General features: G+C 36.2%; 1 protein-coding gene across 4 annotated transcripts in view; it reads left to right on the forward strand.

Moving 5' to 3' along the window:
* Positions 1-21,493, forward strand: part of stat2 (signal transducer and activator of transcription 2) — a 30,168-nt gene extending 8,675 nt beyond the window's left edge. For 3 of the 4 annotated variants that reach the window (XM_066665489.1, XM_066665488.1, XM_066665490.1), the window contains exons 3-24: positions 2,734-2,878; positions 2,969-3,064; positions 3,235-3,327; positions 3,421-3,499; positions 4,288-4,367; positions 4,466-4,614; positions 5,005-5,163; positions 5,496-5,585; positions 6,352-6,411; positions 6,525-6,545; positions 6,667-6,760; positions 6,870-6,917; positions 7,199-7,282; positions 7,590-7,688; positions 7,800-7,935; positions 8,451-8,503; positions 9,146-9,240; positions 9,531-9,670; positions 10,770-10,958; positions 11,602-11,656; positions 16,007-16,065; positions 18,499-21,493. In XM_066665489.1, the coding sequence (XP_066521586.1) occupies positions 2,734-2,878; positions 2,969-3,064; positions 3,235-3,327; positions 3,421-3,499; positions 4,288-4,367; positions 4,466-4,614; positions 5,005-5,163; positions 5,496-5,585; positions 6,352-6,411; positions 6,525-6,545; positions 6,667-6,760; positions 6,870-6,917; positions 7,199-7,282; positions 7,590-7,688; positions 7,800-7,935; positions 8,451-8,503; positions 9,146-9,240; positions 9,531-9,670; positions 10,770-10,958; positions 11,602-11,656; positions 16,007-16,065; positions 18,499-18,869 (2,395 nt within the window). In that variant the 3' untranslated portion in view covers positions 18,870-21,493. Of the gene's footprint in view, positions 1-2,733; positions 2,879-2,968; positions 3,065-3,234; positions 3,328-3,420; positions 3,500-4,287; positions 4,368-4,465; positions 4,615-5,004; positions 5,164-5,495; positions 5,586-6,351; positions 6,412-6,524; positions 6,546-6,666; positions 6,761-6,869; positions 6,918-7,198; positions 7,283-7,589; positions 7,689-7,799; positions 7,936-8,450; positions 8,504-9,145; positions 9,241-9,530; positions 9,671-10,769; positions 10,959-11,601; positions 11,661-16,006; positions 16,066-18,498 lie in introns of those variants that run through there. The other variant, XM_066665492.1, reaches the window with a different exon arrangement.
* Positions 21,494-21,665: the final 172 nt, after the last annotated feature.

Here is a 21,665-nt window from a genome sequence, read left to right on the forward strand (position 1 = left end):
CTTATCTTCCCTTCTACAATAAATATATTTTAGGAGGTAGATCTTTGATTGGCATTATTTGCCAGCTTCTTGAATTCTCTGTTCCACCTTAAGAGCAGAATCTAGTGTTATAGCTTTTTAAATATTTTGAAGCAACTGTCATTCTACTTTATCCATTTAAAAAACACAAACCAATTGTATGTGATGTCAATAAACATTTACCTACTTAAGTGAAAGACGCTGCTGTTTTCCCTGAATTTACAAGAATGTACTGTCTAAACCACCTTAACCGCCTTGTATAGTCTAAAATTTTATCTTCTGTTCGACCATAAACCTTATTTTAGGAGGCGGATACTTGCTTCTTATTCACAATGTTCATATCAAGCATTTAGTTCCACCTTAAATGGATCATTTTAAATGTCTTATTTGCATTATTCTTCAGTTTCTTATTGAATAAACATTTCCACTTTCAAAAGCTATATGAAGCTAAAGCTAACACTAGGTTTTATAAACAAAACTCCTTTTGAAACACTTCTTATTTCCAAATTTATCCATTTAAAACACATGACCAAGTGTATATCTTTTCACTAAAATATGCTGTGTACTACCAAGCTTGATTTCTCTGTTCCACCTTAAATAGGTGTATATGCAAGGCTTTTCAGACACAATTCTTACTCCTTAATTTGCTTAAATCACACACGCATCACAGAGAAACACGCATGAATCTGCCTCAGTTTCTTTAAAACAATCAAACAATGGTATTTATACCTTTCAATTATGGTGTTATTCACCTTCTTTGTATAAAACACACAAAACACAGCCCTGACACCTTTCAAACGTTGCTGTGTCTCACTTTCTTTACATAAAACACACAGCCAATGGCGTTTACTCCTTTTAATCTATTCATAAGCGTCTGTATTTATATATTTGTTTCAGAAATTATTTGCTGTTACCTGTTCAGGAGAAAATTAGGCAGCTCTGGCTCTGTTGTGTAGTGTTGCTGCTTGTAAACTGCCTCAACTTTTCAAACACAAGGCAAATATTTCCTCTCACTGTACTGCAATGGGGATTTTTGGGTGTCAAAAAATAACATTAACTCTGTTCACTTAGTTTTGTCATGGCTACAAGTCACTATGTTTGTAGATCTGGCAACACAATGGGTTTGGACTGTAATAAGATTAAACCGAGGGTGGGATCTGAGGCTGAAATTCCAGTAGAGCTTTAGAGCGGGCACTTCTTAAAGAGAATGTACTGCTCTCACGGATGCTAGTGCTTCAAACTCTGGTCCTTAAAAAATGGCGCAGAGGATGGCAGCCACGGTGACGAGCTCCTCCGTGTTATGTTTGTTTTTGTTAATTAATTAATTAAACTAGCCTGTTTCCTTAATTCATGACCACACACCTCAGACATTTTATGACCAAGTACAGTAAAATATTATTATAGATTGCATCTTTAATTGTGAGCAAAGAAGATTTACTAGTGAATTAAAATGAGCAAAACATCATTTCGTGTTATGAAACGTGTATTCATACTTGCCTGGATGAATCAGAGATTTAGTGTTAAATGGGCATGTTACTGGCCAATAACATCACATCATATTTTCCAAAATTAACAAAAATACTGAACTAGTGACTCCAAGGCGAGGCAGATGATCAGGAAATGCTTGTTTGGCAGTTCACTCCCAATGATCATGACTCTTTCCCTTCTCATTTTTCATCAGCCAATGAAAGCAGGATAGAACAATTTGTCCTGTACTTATAATCCTGGCCCAGTTATTTTATTACTATCAGATATAACATCATCTTAGAGAGAGATAATGTCTGTTGTGATGTCTTTCATCTGGCCTTTAATCATTGCTTCCGCTATGTGGGCAGACCTGCTTATGGAGAATAAACTGTGTCTTTTGCTGTACAGAGAAGATGTGAAGATTATAAATGATCATGTTTGTTAATCATGTCTGCTCCCTGGTTGGACATGATTAACATGGTGGGGAATGTTAATCTGGTGGGGAAACTCCTTTGACAGTTATTTTGCCAGACTCAGAAGCAGGCACAGTCACTGAAGATAGGGCTGAAAAATTAATAATTTTTATACTGAAGTCCCAAATAGTGCAGTTTTTAAATCACAAGTGCTGCCATTTTATATACAGCCTAAATGACCAAAACAGAGCCTTAACCTGTAGAAATGTATTAATGTATAACAGATTTAGACCAAATAGAGGCAAACATACTGTGCTTGTACAAGACAACCACCACAACTTATTGACTTCATATTTAGCATTCCAAAGCAAAGCACAACCTTTTTTATTATAAAAATTGTCATGACCCTTTAATTTATAGAGAAATGATTGCCATTTAAATCAGTTATGTTCCCCCAAACCATTCAGCCCTAGCTTAAACCCATGCTAAAATATAAGTATTAAAATGACAAATGAAAAAAATAATGTTTTTAAGTGTCTACATGTAGTTTATAATAAATCACTATGCAGAGTTAGTGTGCAAATCAGCCAATCTTTAAAAATCAGATGTAAAAACCTTTTTAGTAATAGAAGTTTGTATGAGTGCAGCAAAGTGAGACAAACTTCTATAAATTCCTCAGTTAAATAAAGGAAAGGAAACTGTAATGTTAGCTTATTCAGGGAGTAAAGTGAGCACAGTTAAATGATGGTAGTATAGTGAAGAGTGCCACAACAACAGAATAACACACAATGCAGGTACCATGCTAACTCTGCTTGGAAATGTCTTTCTTCATTAGGAAAACTGCTTCACAGAACACATGCAGGGCAGTGGTGCTCTTCCAGGTTTTGCTGGAGAATCTGGACAATCAGTACAGCCGCTTTGTCCAGGAGAGGTCCTTTCTCATGCAATGCAATTTCAGACGTTTTAAACAGAGCTTTCAGGTATAACATTCTGTTCATACTCTAATGATATTATCTTACATTTTTCTAAAATAATGAAATCTGGGTGATATCATCTTTGGTTTCCTGTAGAGGTACCAAGAAGATCCTTGCACTTTGGCTGAACTCATTCACTGGTTTCTGAGCAAAGAGAAAGTTATCCTACAAGATGCAGAGCTAGCACAAGAAGTAAGTAAACAGAAATATTACCCCCTCCAATTGTCACCACCCTTACCATGTCTTCCAGTATTTTGGGCTTCATACACTTTTTTTATTTATAAATATATATATATATATATATATATATATATATATATATATGTATGTGTGTGTGCTGTCTAAATGTCTGTCTCCCATAGGTGCAGATGTTGCAGGTTCAGCCAAACCCCATGGAGTCAGAGAATTTGAGAAACATAGATAAGAACATGAGGGAGTTTAAAAACAAGGTTCAGGTGTGTTTCACTGTGTAAACTGGAGCGTACTTTCACTGACCAGTACACTGATTGATCGATTGATGATGAATTGATTCATTGACTCATTGGCAGGTGATGGAGCACTCAGTGAAGTGCCTGGAGGAGCAACAAGATGAATTTGACTTTAAATACCAAACCCACCAAATGGATGGTGAGATCAGCCTCTATATTTATCATGCCCTGTATTTACAAAGCTTTTGATAGGAAGGTTAATGTAACAGCTCTAAACTCTCATGCCAGAGGTTCTAACACATCATTGTGTGTGCATATATTAGTACACACCCCATTTTCAGAAAAGTTAAGTCACAGCAAAATGTGAAATTAAAACCAGAATGCAATAATTTGCTAATCATTGTATTATTATATTTAATTGAAAATGGTACAAAGACAACATTTCAGATATAAAACAGGAATATTTCTGCTTTTTGAAAAATATTTGCCCATTTTAAAATTTGACATGTTCAAGTTAAATAACTTTTAACATCCCTCTGTACAATTTTGGGAACTGAGAAGACCAATTGGTATAGTTCTGAAAGTGAAAAGTTTTTTCCCATTATTGCTTGATATAGGATTTCAACTGAACAGTTCAGGTATTTCTTGTAGTATTTTTTTCATTTTGTGTTGCACTAAATGTTTTAACTGTGTCAGAACTAGTTTAGCTCATCTCTATAAGACAATGCTGTAAGACAATGCTGCTGTTATCAATGAAGAATGTGGATTGACTTGTTAAAATAAGCAAAGCTTTCCAAGGAAACAATGTCTGAGTGGCAGCATGGCCCCCCCCACACACACCTTCCTACATGCCCCAAGAACACAGTCAGCCAATATTGGTTTTGGGCCTTATCCCTTGCGTATAGAGATTTCTGGAATTTTATAAACTTCATATTTGAGTGGTGAAGCACTCAGTGCGCATTCAACATAGATCATTTACCATCATAGGTACAAAGGATGAAGACGAGAGAAAAAAACAGGTTGATGTGCTCCAGAAGATGCTCAACAGGGTCAATAACTCCAGATTGGTATGTGTGTATATATATATATAGATTGTTAAAATCACTGTAGATTATTTGTTAATGAATGAAGTTTATCAATATGCTGTCTTCACCACCTATTTCAGATTTTTCTCTCTGAAATGACATCTCACTTGGATTCTGCAAAATTACTCCTGGACTTGATTCTAGAGGAACTAGATGAATGGAGGCGCAGGCAGCAGATCTCATGTATCGGAGCCCCAGAAAACACAAATCTAGAACTTCTGGAGAAATGGTGTGGCTCAGTAAACCATATACCAAATGAAAAATTCCTTTATATTAAGAGTTGATATAGCATTTCATGGACTCATTTGATATAATTTCACGACTCAAGTCTTGACTTAAGTGTGTAGTGTTTAACGATTACTTGTTACGTACATTTAAAAAAAAAAAAGTGTGTGTGTACTGAAAAACCTGCTTACTGACATATAGTCCATGTCTCTTTATCAAATTTAAAATCTCATAATGACTGTAATCCAATCACAGAAATCAAAGTATGCTGCCTATACAATAATATAAATAATCAGGCGACTATAATCACACAGTATTAATTTGCTGCTGTGAACAAATTAATTGTTTCAACATCTTATGCCATCCATTGGTTGACCCTATCTTTCATGGACAGGTTCACACAGGTAGGAGAGGGTATGTTCCAGCTACGTAAGTTCCTTCAGAAGCTGGAGGAGCTGCATGGAAAGATGACTTATGAGGAAGACCCCATCACAATTCAAAGACCTAGATTGCAGGAGCGAGTGGACAGTTTGTTAGCCACCCTGCTGAAGAGGTATAACCAGACACACCAGATTTCTCTTCTCACATCAAATTCAGTTCAAGCTAATAACCATCAGAGAAGAGACATGTACAAGTTGTACAAGCCAGTTTCAAATATAGCTCAGAAACTGTGCAAAATGTAAATAAAATCAGTACAGTGATGTGCAAATTATTTAAACTTTATATTTAATTTAATGTAATAAATTGACAAGATTAAACTGGTGTGTAGTTATCAAAAAAAAAAAAGTTTTAGGTGCTATCTGGTGTGTGAGACATAGGTGAATACACCTACTTTTATGATGAAATGTACTGCGTATTTACTTTGTGCGTTTCTGTTTGGTTCAGCTCTTTCATTGTGGAAACACAGCCATCTATGCCACAGGGTCGTGGCCCTCTTGTACTGCGTACAAATGTTCAGTTCTTTTTCAAAACTAGGTGAGATAAAGCTATGTTTATAAACAACTTACGTATTGAAAACAATGTTGTGTTCTGTACTCCATATCATGACATACCAGTCACTGTGGTTATGTAGCTTCACAAAATGGTAGGAAGACGCTTCATCTGTTTGTAACGATTTTCCGTGAATACAAGCGTTGAGGAACAATGCTTTTGGGATGCAAGGCAAAGAATGCTCAGCAAACACAACTGTTCTCATGTGACAAGATTTTGATTCGTGCAGCCAAGCCGTGGACTCACTCCACAAAGTTATTACAGTAACCTTGCTTTAGTCCTATACATGTGTAGTTGTGGGAAAGGGAAGTAACGCAATGAGTTAAAGCAGTCATGTAACAAAATGAACCAGTCATGCAGCCCCACATGTGGCACCAAGCGCAGACTGCACAAGTCCACTAGAAGCGAATCCCAGACCTCAAAAGGAACAGAGATTGGTGCTCTGAACCGCAGCCTGGTTTGAAAGCAGCTTTCACACTTTCAAACTTGTAGAGAAGGTTGACACAGGTCCTGAAAAAAAGCTCTAGTGTAAAAACGCCCTAAATTCACAGTGCAATTGCCTCAGTAAAGCTACCGATTGTCTTCCACATTTATATAGATACATTTTGAAAATGAACACGTTCATAGCTGAACTGTGATTTCTATCATGGTCCATGCTCAGTTGGTATTATAAATGTTCTGATATTTGTTCTTATTCTTAAATACTTTATGCTTAATGCTTAAATGCTTTTAATGGCACCTCTGTTTACAGGTTGCTTTTTAAAGTGTCTGAACTCAACCATGCCATGAAAGTAACAGTGTCCATTGACAAGTAAGAGCATTTCTGCTGAAATTAAATTATGTAGAAACTGAAAACCAAAATGTTAATTACGATTGTGAAATTCTTCACCTGCCTAACTTGTTTAATTGTTTTACATTATACAGGGATCCTCCAAAGGTGAAAGGGTATGTATTTACAAAATGTATTGACTAAAAGCATAAGGGCAAACACATAATGTCCATGGCAACCCTGCTGAATTTTGTGTTTGTGTATTTGTGCGTGTTTTTGTGCTTGTTTGTACTGAAGGTATCGTAGATTCAATGTCCTGGGAACAGTTAGCAAGGCCCTGAATATGTCTGAATGCATGAATGGGGGCATGGTGGCAGACTTCAGGCACTTGGTAATTTCTGACATTTATATGGTTTCTTTGTGTAATATTTGAATTCATATTTTAGTCATAATTTAGCTACTGTCTATCCTTTAATAAAAACATTTTTTTTTTCAATCAGACGCTAAAAGAGCAGAAAGTTGGGGCTGGAGGAAAGGGAATTAATGACGTGAGTTTTGCTTGTCATTTATTTCTAGCACTTATTCACAACTCAATATTCTTCATAGTTTCAAAATAGTAGAAATACTAATTGAAATGCAGTGATTTGTAAATCTCTCCCATTTAACATTGGCCTTCAGTTCTGACTGTAAATGTCAAAGTTAGGTTAAAACACTTTTGTGCATAAAATATAAAAAAAAGCTAAATAAAGTTTTTTTTGGCAGTTTATTAATGTTCAACAATGCAAAATTCTAATATATATATATATATATATATATATTTTCTAAGCAGCTCTCTCTGAGTGTGACAGAGGAACTCCACAGTGTACACGCTGAGACACAGTTTGACCTGCATGGGCTCTCTCTCTCTCTGGAGGTGCGATCATATTCATTTTGTATTCTTAATAGTTTATAAAAATTCACCATCCTAGACTTAACTTTCTACTGATTTTTTTTTTTTAATTTAAAGTATCACTTTTCTGTCTTATTTTCTCTCTCTTTCTTTATTTCTTTTTTTTATTACATATCTGTCTTGTTGTCCCACTCTTTTCTTGCTCCCTTTCTCTCTTTCATTCTATCCTATGTTTATTGCACTCTCTGTTATATCATTATACTTCTCACTCTTACATTCCCCTGTCTCTCTCACCCACTTTGTTCTCTCTCTGTCTCTGGCTCTCTTTTAGACCTCCTCTCTCCCTGTAGTGGTGATCTCCAACTCCAGTCAGCAGCAAAGTGCTTGGGCGTCTGTTCTTTGGTTCAACACACTCTGCGCTGACCCCAAGGTCAGACCCCAAGACCCATACGAAAAAAAAAAAAAACATTCACATATTATTGTAGTCTTACAGTTTATAGTGGTCACTAATATCACTGCCTTTCTCTCTGTGTGTTGGTAGAATCTGGTGTTCTTTGCAAATTCTCCAGTAGCATCCTGGAGCCAACTTGGACAGATGCTGAGCTGGCAGTTTATGTCAGTTGCTAATCGTGGTCTGAATGAAGACCAGCTTGAGACTCTTGCTCAGAAATTCTTTGGTACCCCTTTCATATCATCTTACTTTATAACAGTACAGATATGGTTAGGAAAAGCAGTGTGGCATTAGGAAAATCAGGTTGCACTCAACTTGTGGTGATTATTTTTTATTAAGTGTGTTTTTTTATAGTCTCATTACATCTTAAGACACTTTAAAAAATGATACATTAGATTGAATAGATGGTTGTATGATATATAAGTACACGTCTCCTTTGCAATAACCCTAAACAGCCATCTTTTGTAAAGTATGTACTATTCTGTATATATGGCTTTCACTTTTCATAATTTTAGCAGCACATGGATGCCTCAAACAATGAAAAGTCACACTTACACTCAACCAGCAAATCAAACTACCTTCAGTAGTTGTATATAAAAGTTCATGTTCATGGCATTTTGAAAAGTAACCTTTAAAAAAATACACTAGTTTCTAGGGCAGTCTTTGTTTTCTCATAAATTATCATTAAGCAGATTTTATTTTATTTTTATTAAAAGCTATCTGTTTTTGTATTGATTTTAGGAAAACAGCAGAGTTATAAGAACTGTAATATGTCCTGGACCAAATTCAGCAAGGTAGGAAAAAAAAAAACAGAATAAACAATTTTATATGTATTGTACATGTGTTTGGTTGTTACTTGTTTTAGAGGATCTCTAGCTTTATACTGTGCTATTGCTGTTTTACATAAATTATGGTTTTATCAAGAGACCCATTAAATATGGAGTGAGGGGTCCTCACTCTAAAGCAGGATTAGTCAGCTCTATTATTGGATTAATAGAGTCACTGTATTGCTGAGATGAACAGAAAGCACAGCAAAACATGTCTCTGCTGTGATGCCCCAACTCTTTGCCAAATTGACCAATTCTTCTTTAGAGTGAGATTAGAAATGTGGACACACATAAATAAATAAATGTGGAAATATGTAAAATAATAAAAGTAGAAGTCAGTTTCATACATTTCATTATTTATATATTCTTATGACAAAATATGTATTTATTAATTCATACATGTACATTTTCTCTACACTATCATTTATACTGCCATATAAAAGCTGTATTTTAACTAGATGAGCACAATCATAGACTTATAGCAGTGTCCAAGCGGCTGGGATTTAGACTATAACTCAATATTCCAAAGTGTCAAACTGGACAAATGGATTAAATTTGGAAATTTGGCACAGCTGATTTATTTATGTTTGTCTGTCTTATTGTTTGAAGGAGAACATGAGTGGCACACATTTTACTCTCTGGATCTGGCTGGATGGAATTCTAAACTTGGTTAAAATATACCTTTCAGATTTGTGGCAAGATGGGTAAGTATGTGAGTGTGTTTATGTGTGTTATATCAATGCAATCACACAAAAGTATAGCTCCAAAAGTGGAAGCTTTTCAGGAGAAGGAAAATACGTTCTTAACTTTCAGGGATTCACCACAGGTGAACAGGTTTGGTTGTCTGTCAGCTTCAGTGGAGGTATTCAGCTTTAGACATTGGGAGCCAATTCCACCAATTTATTAAAGTAATTTTAGAGAAATGTAATCTGTATATAGTCACATAAATTTTGTGCTAAACTCAAAGCATATTATTTCTTAACTGTGTGGGTAGGTCAATCATGGGTTTTGTGAGTAAAGGGAAGGAGAAGATCTTGTTGAAGAAGAAGCAGGGTGGAACATTTCTCCTGCGCTTCAGTGAGAGCTGCAGGGATGGTGGAATCACTTTCAGCTGGGTGGAGTACTCTAATGATGGTAAGTGCTCACCTATTCATGGTTTGCCGCTGATGTCATAGTACAATGTAGCCACTATATTGCTGTTTTATACACGTTAAAATGAAACAAATATAAGCAAGGATGCCTGACCTGTCTATTCACTTCACATTTGTAAACAGAGCTCTGTTTGTCAGTGTCAGTGAGTAAAGGAGCTCAGGCAGAGTCAAAGAGCACCACCGTACTCCCTACATAGTTCAGCTTACAGATAATACAACTAATAATAGAGACAGTAATTAAATGCTCATTTGACAGTAAATCTAAACTTTTAAATTCACAAACATTTTTTTCAAAATACAAAACAATGTGAGTGCACAAATAAGGTGTAAGAAGACATTTGGGATCTGGCCTCAGCTTTGCTGTGGCTTGGAAACATCTCTCACTGAAAAGCAAATTTAGGCAGACAGTCATGATCCACTCTCAGAGCACGGGACAGCAGGATCACTATTTACTTGTAAACAGGTGGAAAAACTGAGACAAAGGAATTGTCTTGAATTGTCTTGGCTTGTGTTTGTATTTTCTTAAACTCATGAGTGGAATAAGACTATTGCTGAAGCTATGTAGTCTGTGTATGTATAACCCACTCTGATTCAGGCAGAAGAGCAGAGAAACATATTAAAGGTGACATGCTAACTTTTCCATTAGATCCTATGATGAAGATGCTAATGTGGCTAATCGATATTTATTTTTTATTTTTTTTATCTTATTATACTACACAGTACTATACTTTAGTTCCACCCCCTTCCCACAACCACAAAAAAGAGGTGGGCTTCTGTGCTTCTAGGTGTTGTAAAATTCTCTTCAGTACATGGAGCTGTATATGAGATAAATCTACATTCTTTCCCAGCGGCTTACATTTGTGCTGCATTCTGAAACCAGACAATCATCCTCAGTATGGTACCAATGGCAAAATCATTACATCATTGCATATATGTGAGGTTTAAGAGCCAGTGAGAGCTAATGCAAAAGTAATAAAATGTGAATAGATAGCCATATTTGGGAGTATTGACTTTGATTTCAGTTCTTTCTTCAGTTTATTTTTTATGTCTGATAATAATTGGAGGTCTGTTTCTGAATGTAGGCAAACCCATCGTTCGGTCGGTGCAGCCATTCACCTCTGTGGACCTGAAACAGATTCCCTTAGCAGAAATCTTGCGCAACTTTCAGATCATGGAGGCTGAGAATGCTCCAGTGCATCCACTTCAGTTTCTCTACCCAAATACCCCCAAGGACCAGGCATTTGGCAAATACTACAATGAGAAAACTGGAGGTAAGCAATTTCCAGTACATGATTATTAGCATACATTTGTTAGATAATAAGGAATAGGCCTAAACTGATATATTTGGTGACCAATGTAGATATTAGGGGACTAAAATTAATATAGTAACACGGTAGTGTAGTTTATAGTATGATATCACTAATGTAATTAAATAACTTATTTAACATGTAATTTTAAAATGAATTCCAATAATATTGTGTGATTAACTAATATAAGTTGGTATTAAAAACAAAAAAGCTAGAAAAGGGAAAAGCTTAATAAAACCACAAATAATTAGCGAAATATGCAATGACAAAAATCTGTCATGGTAAGGGGCTGTGCTAGTGCCCAGGGCATGAGTGACTTCCATACATATGAAGCTACCATTGATGTGGAGGCTGCACATTTAAATTTAAACAACTACTGTTTTTACTGCATTAAATTTATTGGGCCGATACAAGCTATGTGGACTTTGCAAAAGTTATAACACATTTAATAATTTATTTTATAATTCTTTTAATTAGAATGACCTGAGCAAATATTACACCAGGGTGTCAAGGCCTTAGGAGCATATGTGTGTTGAAGAATATGGGCAATACATTTCAACACGGCGTACAGTGTAACTGACACTCTTTATGTATTTGTTCTTTCCAGAGCAGAGTCCGTACTTTAAATACATTAAAACAAAGCTGGTCTTCGTTTCAAAAGAGTAAGTACTTGCTCTAAAGTTTTGTCTATTTTATCGTGCATATGTGATATCGACACTCTATATGTGTGTATATTATGTGCCTCATTACTTTGAGCAGAAATTTAAGATGCTGTTTCTGTAAATCGTCTTACTTTAGATACACACATGCTCATGTGCAGCCATAATTCAGTTTTCAGACATATTTATACAGCAATTAAATTAATAAGCTGCTCTTTGCATTTTGTGAATCTTCATGATAAATGAACTGTAGAAGTCATTTAAATTGATCAGTATAAATCTCTTTGTAAATATGGACTGAGAGTCAAAAATTTTGCTCACTGTTAAAATGACCATCTTGGAGATGCATGTCTTTTTACTTCTTTGAAATCTGACTTGCAGACAATTTTCCATGGTCCTGCAGCTTTTTGGAGTTCTATTTCATGCCTCCTGATCACCAGAGGGCAGCCTAGCCTTTGGATGTTTCCCACTTGCATCCATGTGTAGCAATGACTGAGTCTTTATTACAGCATAATCCTGTGTGTGACATATAATCCCTACAAAAGGGCAAAAGTCGCTCTCTTTTTCATTTGTCACGTTTGGGTCATTTTATATAAGGGATTTTTTCACACAGGGGTTCACGCTGGCTCTCCCCTGTGCTGCCCTCTTCCTCCTGCTTGATGCTGCATCTTTTTGAATGCTACTTTGGTTACTGAGGTTCAGATTTTGGACCCATTTTTTTCAGTTTGAAGTTCTACATTTTGGGTCCTTGGTCCTACAAAGGTCCTTGGCAGCCCTATCTCCTCTCATAAAATCAGGCATGAAAATCTTCCTTTATTTGGCTAATTGGCCAGTATGCTTCCTATTGCCAGAATGTGGCTTTGCAGACATCAGCGCTCTGCAGCCTCATGTCAGAGAGCTAGTCCTAAAACATGAAAGTTTTGGAGCTGAGAGGAGAATTTGTCATATCATACCACTTTGTGCTGGTGCAGATCTGGAACTGCTGCACAGTTGTGGTGGTAGATTACTTTGCCAGCAGGGAAACAACACATTGTCCTTAGTGGATGCATGGGGAAGGTGGATCTGGATGAACTAGCTTATGATTGGCCACATTGTCTGCTTTTATGGATTTCACCCAATTCCTCTTCTCATGAAAGCTCCTCTCCAAATTTGACATGGCAACCTCCTGGTCACCCCACAGACACCTGCCAGCCCCTGGTGGGTACTGCTCCACTCTGTTCGGCAGGGAGTTCATAATCCCTTGACTGTGAGAGTGGGCGTCCTCAAACAATTAATATGTGATTAGGGTGGCATGGTGGCGCAGCTGGTAGTGACACAAGTCACTCCTAACTGTGCTAGTGTATATCATACAAAGCTGCCCTCTGTCAGTCATGAGGGATGAAATTAAATGTTAGTTATGAATATAACTGTTCTATAAATGCCAAATTACTGCTAGAGTCTATTGTCACTCAGACTTGGTATACTCACATTAGAAATTTTCAGTGTCATTAGTGTGTGTCATGCCCTTTTACAGGCTAATATATCACAGATATGATTTTGTAGGTATAAAGATTCAATCCATGTTATGCACTAAGGGAAGCATCCAAAGCCGCCTACTTTATTGTTTGATTGTTTGGCACAGTTCATGCCTTTTACGTGCCTTAGCCTGGGCCTAGAGAGTTCCAGCTCTGCTTAAGTAATGAGTCACTTTTCTGTCTGTACATTGACATATTTCATAGTCAAAAAGTAAATTAAAGAAGGATGTTTGGGGAAAGTGATACTATTGGTTTGTATTTTCCTGGCCTGATGGTGACATAAAACAAACAAACAAAACAATTAAATGGCTAAGAAGTGGGAAATTTGTCATTACCAGTCCTTTTTAGTTGATTATGGGAAAACAATTGTTCTGTGTTTAAAATTTGATGGAAACTGAGGAACTTCACATTCATGACACTTCCATGGTTTGTAGTCTTTTTGATGATTGTTAAGCTGAGATTGTTCTCTTGCTATTTAACTTTTTAAAGATTTATATGTCTGAATGATGTAGCAGGAGCTAGGTCGATGGCACATAAATAAATGTATGCCACGGTTAGTTCTAGGAGAGCGAATATTTCACAATAATGGCACTCTGACTGAAGCTATTCAGGTATTGCTCCACATAACTACATGTAGCTTGGTTATGAGCCCAGCGCTTACAGGACAGCAAGAGTGCCTAGACTTTCTCAACCATTGTGGAACCTAATTTTAAACAGAATAAAAAGTTGTGGTGCAGTGGACATGCTATTCTCTTTCCTATTTGAAAACAAATGAAAAGCACAAATCGAGGAACGTCTTGGAATTTTCTCTGCTGCTCTGGTTCACAAGCTGAGCAGGATGGCTCCTGAGCCACACCAAAATACTCACTTTTAACTTAAAAGACAAAACTTGGCATAATTTACATGTGTATCACTATGAGCTGAACACACTCTAAACAACGGATAAAGCATGACATTATACTGATGCTATCCGTTTATCTCTGGCTCTGTCCTGATTTAGACAGAGAGCAGCTCTGGATAACACAGCCTCTGTTCCCATCAAAACTGGTGCAAATGCAGACTGGCTCACTGGAGAGAAGGTTAAAAAAAATTCTGAACAGAAGCAGTTCAAGATCCAGAGTTCATTGAAAAGGGCAATATGGAATGTGTGAAGGAAATTATTTTGCCCTGTGGAATGTTGAAAAGCAAACAAAGAATATTGAAGCCTAAAAATAAACTGTGATATGCTATAGAGTGAGTGAGATATTGGCACTGGGGTACTGATCTACTATGACCTTAGCCACCAACACCCCCCCTCACAACACACACACACACATTGAAAATATCTCATGTTGCTTAACATTACTGATGCAATGACTCTGTGATTTACAAAGCAGATTTTTATTATTAGAGATTCCATGCTGCAGGACTTTAAATTATTAAAGTATTTGCTTCAGTATGTGCAAATGTTGAAAGGACATATAGATATTCTATCAACATAAAGGAAGGGGGGGGGGATTGGAAGGGGTTGAGGTGATTATGCCAGCACTTATCATTATATAGCTGTATTTATTAGAGCAGTGGTTCTCAAACGTTTTATACAGAGCACCACCCATTTCCAAACCAAAACCTCCAAGTTCCACCTATGAGTCTTACCACGGAGACATGTGCACCCCTGGTTCTTTGCTCTGTTCCAGGGGCATAATACAAAATCTTTCTTGAATTTCTGGAAGGGTTTTTTTTTTTTTTTACTTTAAATTTGCATGCTTTACACAAAATTATAGAGAAAATAGATATGACCAGGCCCAAACTGAATATTTTAGACACAATTATAATTTTTTGAGGACATACACTTTGAGAAATGAATGGAAATATGCATTTTTTAAAAATAGAAGATGTTTAATAGGCTATACTTGAAAACAGCTCAGCATTTGGAGCAGGTGCTCACAGGGGCTCTGTGCTTGTATCAGTAGGTGAAGGAGGCGTGGCACTGTGTTAAACAGTATTAGGAGTCTGATGACGTGAACGTGTTCTTCTATTTTGTCTTCACGTGTACAGAATTCTCACTTTTTTCTATATATTGCCTCTGAATTTAGTCCTTCTGGGCTGCAGAGTATTTCTCAGGCTTAGTCTCAGCTTTTTTAACACTTAATTGGGACATAATTATGAAAACTGTAAAACATTATGTAATTTACACATGAGAACTTTAGATTTGCCGTTAATAAGTAGTAATTAAGTAGTAAGTTTCTCAATGCCATTTGGCATACCACCTCTTGCTGCCTTACATACCACAGTTTGAGAATCACTGTACTAGAGAAATCTTAACTTTATAAGTGCTGCTACCAGGTAGTGTTAGTTTGTTACATTTCTTTATGAATTTCCATATTATGTTAGCCAAGCTAGTGGTAGATCAAATAATTTTCACAATTGGTTTAATACTAGGCCTCTAGTAAAATATATGACACATTAGGAACGCAACAGGTTTTTAAGTGACAAAATCTTTCACAGAAAATTACTGGCGTGACCTGTTAGCTGTATGCTAGGATGCTTTTAAACAGAACAATTTGTATCATGCACATTTCAATTTCTTACAGCAAAACATCAGGTTGTACTTTATAATCATGAAGATTATGTACATGTGTGTATAAATGAAAAAAGCCAGACCCTCACTGATACACAAGTGACAGTAATGCGAATATAATGACAGATATTAATAAACACCTATGAATATACCGTTTTTATGATTTGCAGTGCAAAAAAATCCCTAAATAGGGTTTTTTGTGATCATGAATAGCAATCCTGATAGTCCTAGTTGGATGGTTGCACGTAGTAATGGGTGCTATGTGCTTGGTTGCAACAGGAACGGCTGTACAAGCATGGCTGAAGGGCTAGCACCTGACCTGTGCATGCAGCACAATGGTGAGTTTTACCTCCCAGCCACTTTAATAACCAATAAAATCAGACCTCATATTTACTCACTGGTTATTTAGTGGTTATCAGTTTTTAGTGGGTTCTCTCTTTAGATGGCTATGTTGTTTTATGATTTCATAAACCATGTTTCCAGAAGTATTAGATTTTTTTTTTGGTAACTCAAAATCAAGAATCTGAATGGTTTAGTCTCTTGAACCTTTTATCTGAAATGTATTTCACTGACCAACTTGAATGTGTTTTATAAATAATAATAATAAAAAATAGATCAAAGATTTTTTGATTTAGGACCATGTTAACTGACAGTTATCTTCCAAGTATTCCAGAATCCATGTGGCTATATTTATCACAGCGGGTTCATAGTTGGTTTATATATATATATATATACAGGGTGGGATGGATACACCTTAATAAAATAGGAATGGTTGTTGATATTAACTTCCTGTTTGTGGCACATTAGTATATGGGAGGGGGTAAACTTTTCAAGATGTGTGGCGGCCATTTTGGATCCAACTTTTGTTTTTTCAATGGGAAGAGGGTCGCGACACATATACAATGGAACCTCTACCTACGAACTTGATCCGTTCCGTGACCCGGTTCGTAAGTGGAAAAGTTAGTTTCTCAAGTCAATTTTCCCCATTTAAAATAATGGAAAGCAATTAATGCATTCCAGCCCACCCCGAAAGTCACCCTTTTTGCACTGATATATGTTTACAAAACTCTCAAATTAGTAAAAAAAAAATGTAAATGTAGCAGTACTAAAAATAAAAAAGAAATACAGTGGTAACAGTAATAAAAAAGAAATAAAGAAAAACAAAAGTGGTTACATATCACTACCTTGAAGGCGTGACGACTGGCTGGAGGAGTAACACAGGCACTGGCTGTATGACGGGAGGTGGGGGGTGGGTGTAATAACGGAGAGTAGGCGAGTGAATGTGGGGAGACGAAGCGTAGATATGGCTTAACTTAGCACGAATGTCTGGTATTTACACTAATGCTAAATTGCTAAAACTACAATTTGCTAATCTTAAAATCTCACTCAAGACTGGGCGCGCTGGGAGACTCGCCTATTGGGGTCAGAGGCCATTTCCAGCCACCGGCTCGGCGGAGGCTCGGGTTCGTTTCTAGAGTCATGGTTCGTTGGTGGAGGCAAAAAATATTCAAATGCCCGGTTCGTATCTTGGAAAGTTCGTTAGTATAGGTTCCAGTGTGTGTGTTTGTGTGTGTGTATATGTATGTATATATATATATAAATAATATGCCCATTTTGAATTTGATGATATTTAACAGGAATTTGGCACAGGTCAACAAAAAAAATGGTAAATTTGTGTAATACTACAAAATTAGTTTAAGTTGTAATAGGTCAGGGATTTGATTGGGTTTATTCAGAAGTAAAGATGGCTAGGAGCTCATGACTGTGAAAAACTGCATTGCCATATAGTGTAACAACTATAGTGCAATAATGTTTCTCAACATTAAATTGAAGAGATCACAGGGACGTTTCACCTGCAGTACATAGTTTTTTTGGGACTTGCCCTTTGCATATACAACAAACACTGAATTTCTTCAAAATATTAAGGCCCTAAGATGGCACTGCATTTAAAACAGACATAATTCTGTAGTGGAAATCACTGCATGGGCTCAGAAACAATTCCCAATATCATTGTCTGTGATAACAGTTTATTGCGGCATCCACAAATGCAAGTTAATATTCTATCATGCAAAGAAGTATCCATATATATGTGTGAGTTGCACATCTGTAAAAGTACCATTAATGCTGAACATTACATGCCTTTTTGGACCAACCAGTGGCCACCAGACTTTCCATTCATTCACATCCATGGAAAACTGCTTAAATTAAAAAAATTAAAATTAAATTAAAATTAAAAAAAAAAAAAAAAAAAGACGGGCTATCGTTTAAGGTTCCATTTGAACCAACCCATTTTAAGGTCTGGCTGGGGAAAAAGATATTGTCTTTCTCTCCATCTCCTTTTTCTTCACTCTCTATCTCAAACTCTTGCTCTTTCTCTCATTAACTCCACCGGCAAAAACATTATTATGAGTATTATTAATAATATTAATAACCAGAAAGAATGAGGAATTCAAATTTGTGGTGACCCTTTTTCTTTTGAATGTTGAAATTAAAATCTCGTTTTGATTAATTCCAATTTAAAATGTGCATGCCTACTTTGGAAGTGCATTACTAGGTGCTCTTACTACTAACCTTTTTTTGGACTTCTTTTGTTCTGTTCAAGAGACCTTCAACCCTGCTATTGCCTATGTCTGTACATTTTTGTTCTTGGTTTGCATGAATTATTTGTTAAACATAGCTTACAAAGCTATTTTATATAGCAGGTATTTCGAAAAATTAACTCTCTTTCTACTTTCTTTTTGTTTTGTTTTTGTCTTATTTCGTTTTTCAAGACCCTTTGCCTGAAATGAATGAAGATATCATGCTTCAAGGACAGGAGAACTCCCCCATGTACAACTGTGCAGTTGATCCTATTTTACCAAATGGGGCTCTGGAAAGTTGTTTAAGTGCTGTAAATGAAGACTTTTCAAGTGATTGTTCTCAGAATTCGGTCCTGAACTTGCCTATAGATATTTATTCTGATGCTCCTTTGAACAATAATCCTATTGATTTCCCTGATGCCCTTCTGAGTATCTTTCCAGGTGTATTTTCTGATGCTGAACCTAGACTGCAAGAATTTCATAATGATCCTAACCTGGATGTGATAAATTTTCAGTCCTTCCAAGAGCTGGGATATCCTTTGAGCCAGCCTTTGACCCCATGAAACTTAATCTGCCAATTCTGTCCTGTGTAAGCTTTTGGCCTATTCACACCAAGTCTGTCTTTTTATACATATATAAAATAAAACAAATTCTAACTGGAAAATTAATGCAGCGTTACAGTCAGTCAGTTTCTGACTTGGTGTAAAAGACATCATTAATATGTTTTTCATACCTTTTTTTTTTTGTGTTTTTTTTTTTTTTTTTTTAAATCGGACTCTGTGTGAATAGGCCTTTAGACTGGAAAACAGCATTCACATATGCAAAAGCAGATCAGTAATATAAAAATCCAGCTTCCACAACCACTTTCCAAGTTTAGCACTTTAGCATTAGCACTATGTATTTCCCAGGGCTTGGTCTTGGATTTCTTTTGCACTGGAAACTGTACTTTTTCCTGCTCTCAAAGGTGGAACTGGGATATGTGTTGCAAAGCGAGGCTTATCCTTGACCTTGTGTGCTAAAGTTAGCTTGCTTAAAGAATGTACCTACAAAGGCTACAGTTTTTTACTTATTTAGCTGGATACATGCTTAGCAATAAGCCACAAAATCATTTTAGACGACACCCTTGACTTTGTTGTCAGTTGTGTAGAGGTGCCCCCTTGTGCCAAAATACATCATTAACAGAACACCTTTCCAAAATCATTTTCCCTGTGCTAATCAAACCAATTTTTGTGATAAAATCCAGAATGACCCAGTCCTCAGTATTTCAATACCATCACTGCTAATTAGCTATCTCAACATAATGAGGGCCACGTTATAGATCAAACTAAGGAATGTATCATTTTAAATTCAGATGGACTCCATGAGCTGAAACTACTGGCAAGGTAACAGACCACTTATTAGTTATTTATGCATTTTCACATGACTACATACCTTTGAAGTTAGTGTTTTTAATCTTTGGCACATTGTTCATTATCCATCAGTTTCATGATAGTGTGAATAGATTTTAATTGAGGTGCTTGTTGTGTTTGACACTTTAGTGTGTGCACTATTAGTACATACAGTCAGTGTTGAAGATTAAGCTGTCACATGTAGCACCTATGTGCACAAATAACACACAAGATCATGCATAGGTAAAGCATAGAGAAACATTCTATGAATCCACATCATTTCAGGGAAGAAAAAAAAATATTGTTAGACTGTGTGCCTATAAATGTTTTGACATATGGGATGAGTACAATGTAAAGTAAAAATATATATATATCTTTAACAATTGAGGGAATGTAGCTTGACTACAGTAATTTAAAATATGAGGCATTGGCTATTACTTTGTTACAGAAAAAGTCATCACATCAATGAATTGTTACTCTGTTCTCTGTTGAAATGGTGGTATTGTTTGGGATGATAATAATAGTAGTGCATTTTGTTTCACATATTCTGGAACACAGTACTGGCTCATTCTGGCCTAATTTGACCATGCATCTGTGAATTATAATCTAATTTGTAAAAATTTCAAAGAGGCCAAATTAATGGCCAACGCACAGTACAGGGGAAACTCCAAGACCAAGATTGGGAAACTTTATGCCTATGTAAATAATACATATTTTAAACACTGTCCTTTATTTATTGGGAATTTCAATTGAGCCTTGGCAATGGAGCGCAATATTCCAGTCATTCCCATTTTGTAGACTGTTGAACTGTTTGCTTATCCAGTTTTAGCAGTGGAAATAAATTGCACGGGCCTAAGTTCAAATTATTTCAAGGGCTAAATTAACATAAGCATAAATAATTTTCTTAATTTAAAAGTCAACAATTTGCAAAGAATTTTAGCCATTGATGACTGATTGATTTAAACATGAACTCTTCTGACTACACAGACTCAACTCATTGGCTTGGATAGCAGCCAACAAATAGACTTTTCACTGATCAAATCGAATGTTGATAAAACGTAATGTATTTTTTTGCATCTGTTACCTGAGATATCCAATATTATATCCTTTGTAAACTGGGAGCACTTAAACACATGTAGCCAAAGCCTGTCTCACTGATCATTTTATTTTCCTTAAACTTCCAGCCATGACCTTAAACAAAGTTGTTTTTATTCTGCTGCACATTCTGCATAGACTGGTCTTTACATAGCTATTTTTTTTTTTATAAACTCCCCATGCATGATTTCAGTCCTCTGCACTATTCTACACCTATGTGACTGAGTCTCTGCATGTGATCCATAATGTTCAGACCAAGATGTTTAATTGTTACCATTCCTACTTTGCCTGCTTACCTGTCTCCAAATTTTCAGTTTCTTTTTTTTTAAGAATTCACATTTTCAGTATCACATAAATGAAATCTGTACAGTCTCAGATTGCAGATAGAACTTTGGAAAGAAATTGTTAACATAGCAGTAAGCAGTTGTTACTTCTAGTTAAACCTAATGTTAAACTACTTCTGGTCATAAAGAATGTACTGCCTATCTAGGAAACGCATGCTGGAAAGTGAATGATTTCAAAGTTGGGAAACAGTGATTTAATAAGGAGGAAAACATTTTATTTCAGTAATTTACTGAAAGACCACAAAAAATATGTAATTTTTGTCCTTCTATGTGATGTATTTTTATGGAAACTGTGTCTTTTCCTTACCAGTTAATGTCAAACTGAAAGAGTAATCTTTATTCTTCAAATAAAGTAATGCCCGAATCACTCATGTCTGTCTTTTTGGAAAAAAACATGTCACTTAAACTACCTCACAAACAATGTCTGTGAGGAGTTTGGTGTGCTCCCCGTGTCTGCGTGGGTTTCCTCCAAGTGCTCCGCTTTCCTCCCACAGTCCAAAAAAAACACACGTTGGTAGGTGGATTGGCGACT

The sequence above is a fragment of the Hoplias malabaricus genome, chromosome 3 (assembly GCF_029633855.1).
Source record: "Hoplias malabaricus isolate fHopMal1 chromosome 3, fHopMal1.hap1, whole genome shotgun sequence".
Classification (NCBI taxonomy): Eukaryota; Metazoa; Chordata; class Actinopteri; order Characiformes; family Erythrinidae; genus Hoplias; species Hoplias malabaricus.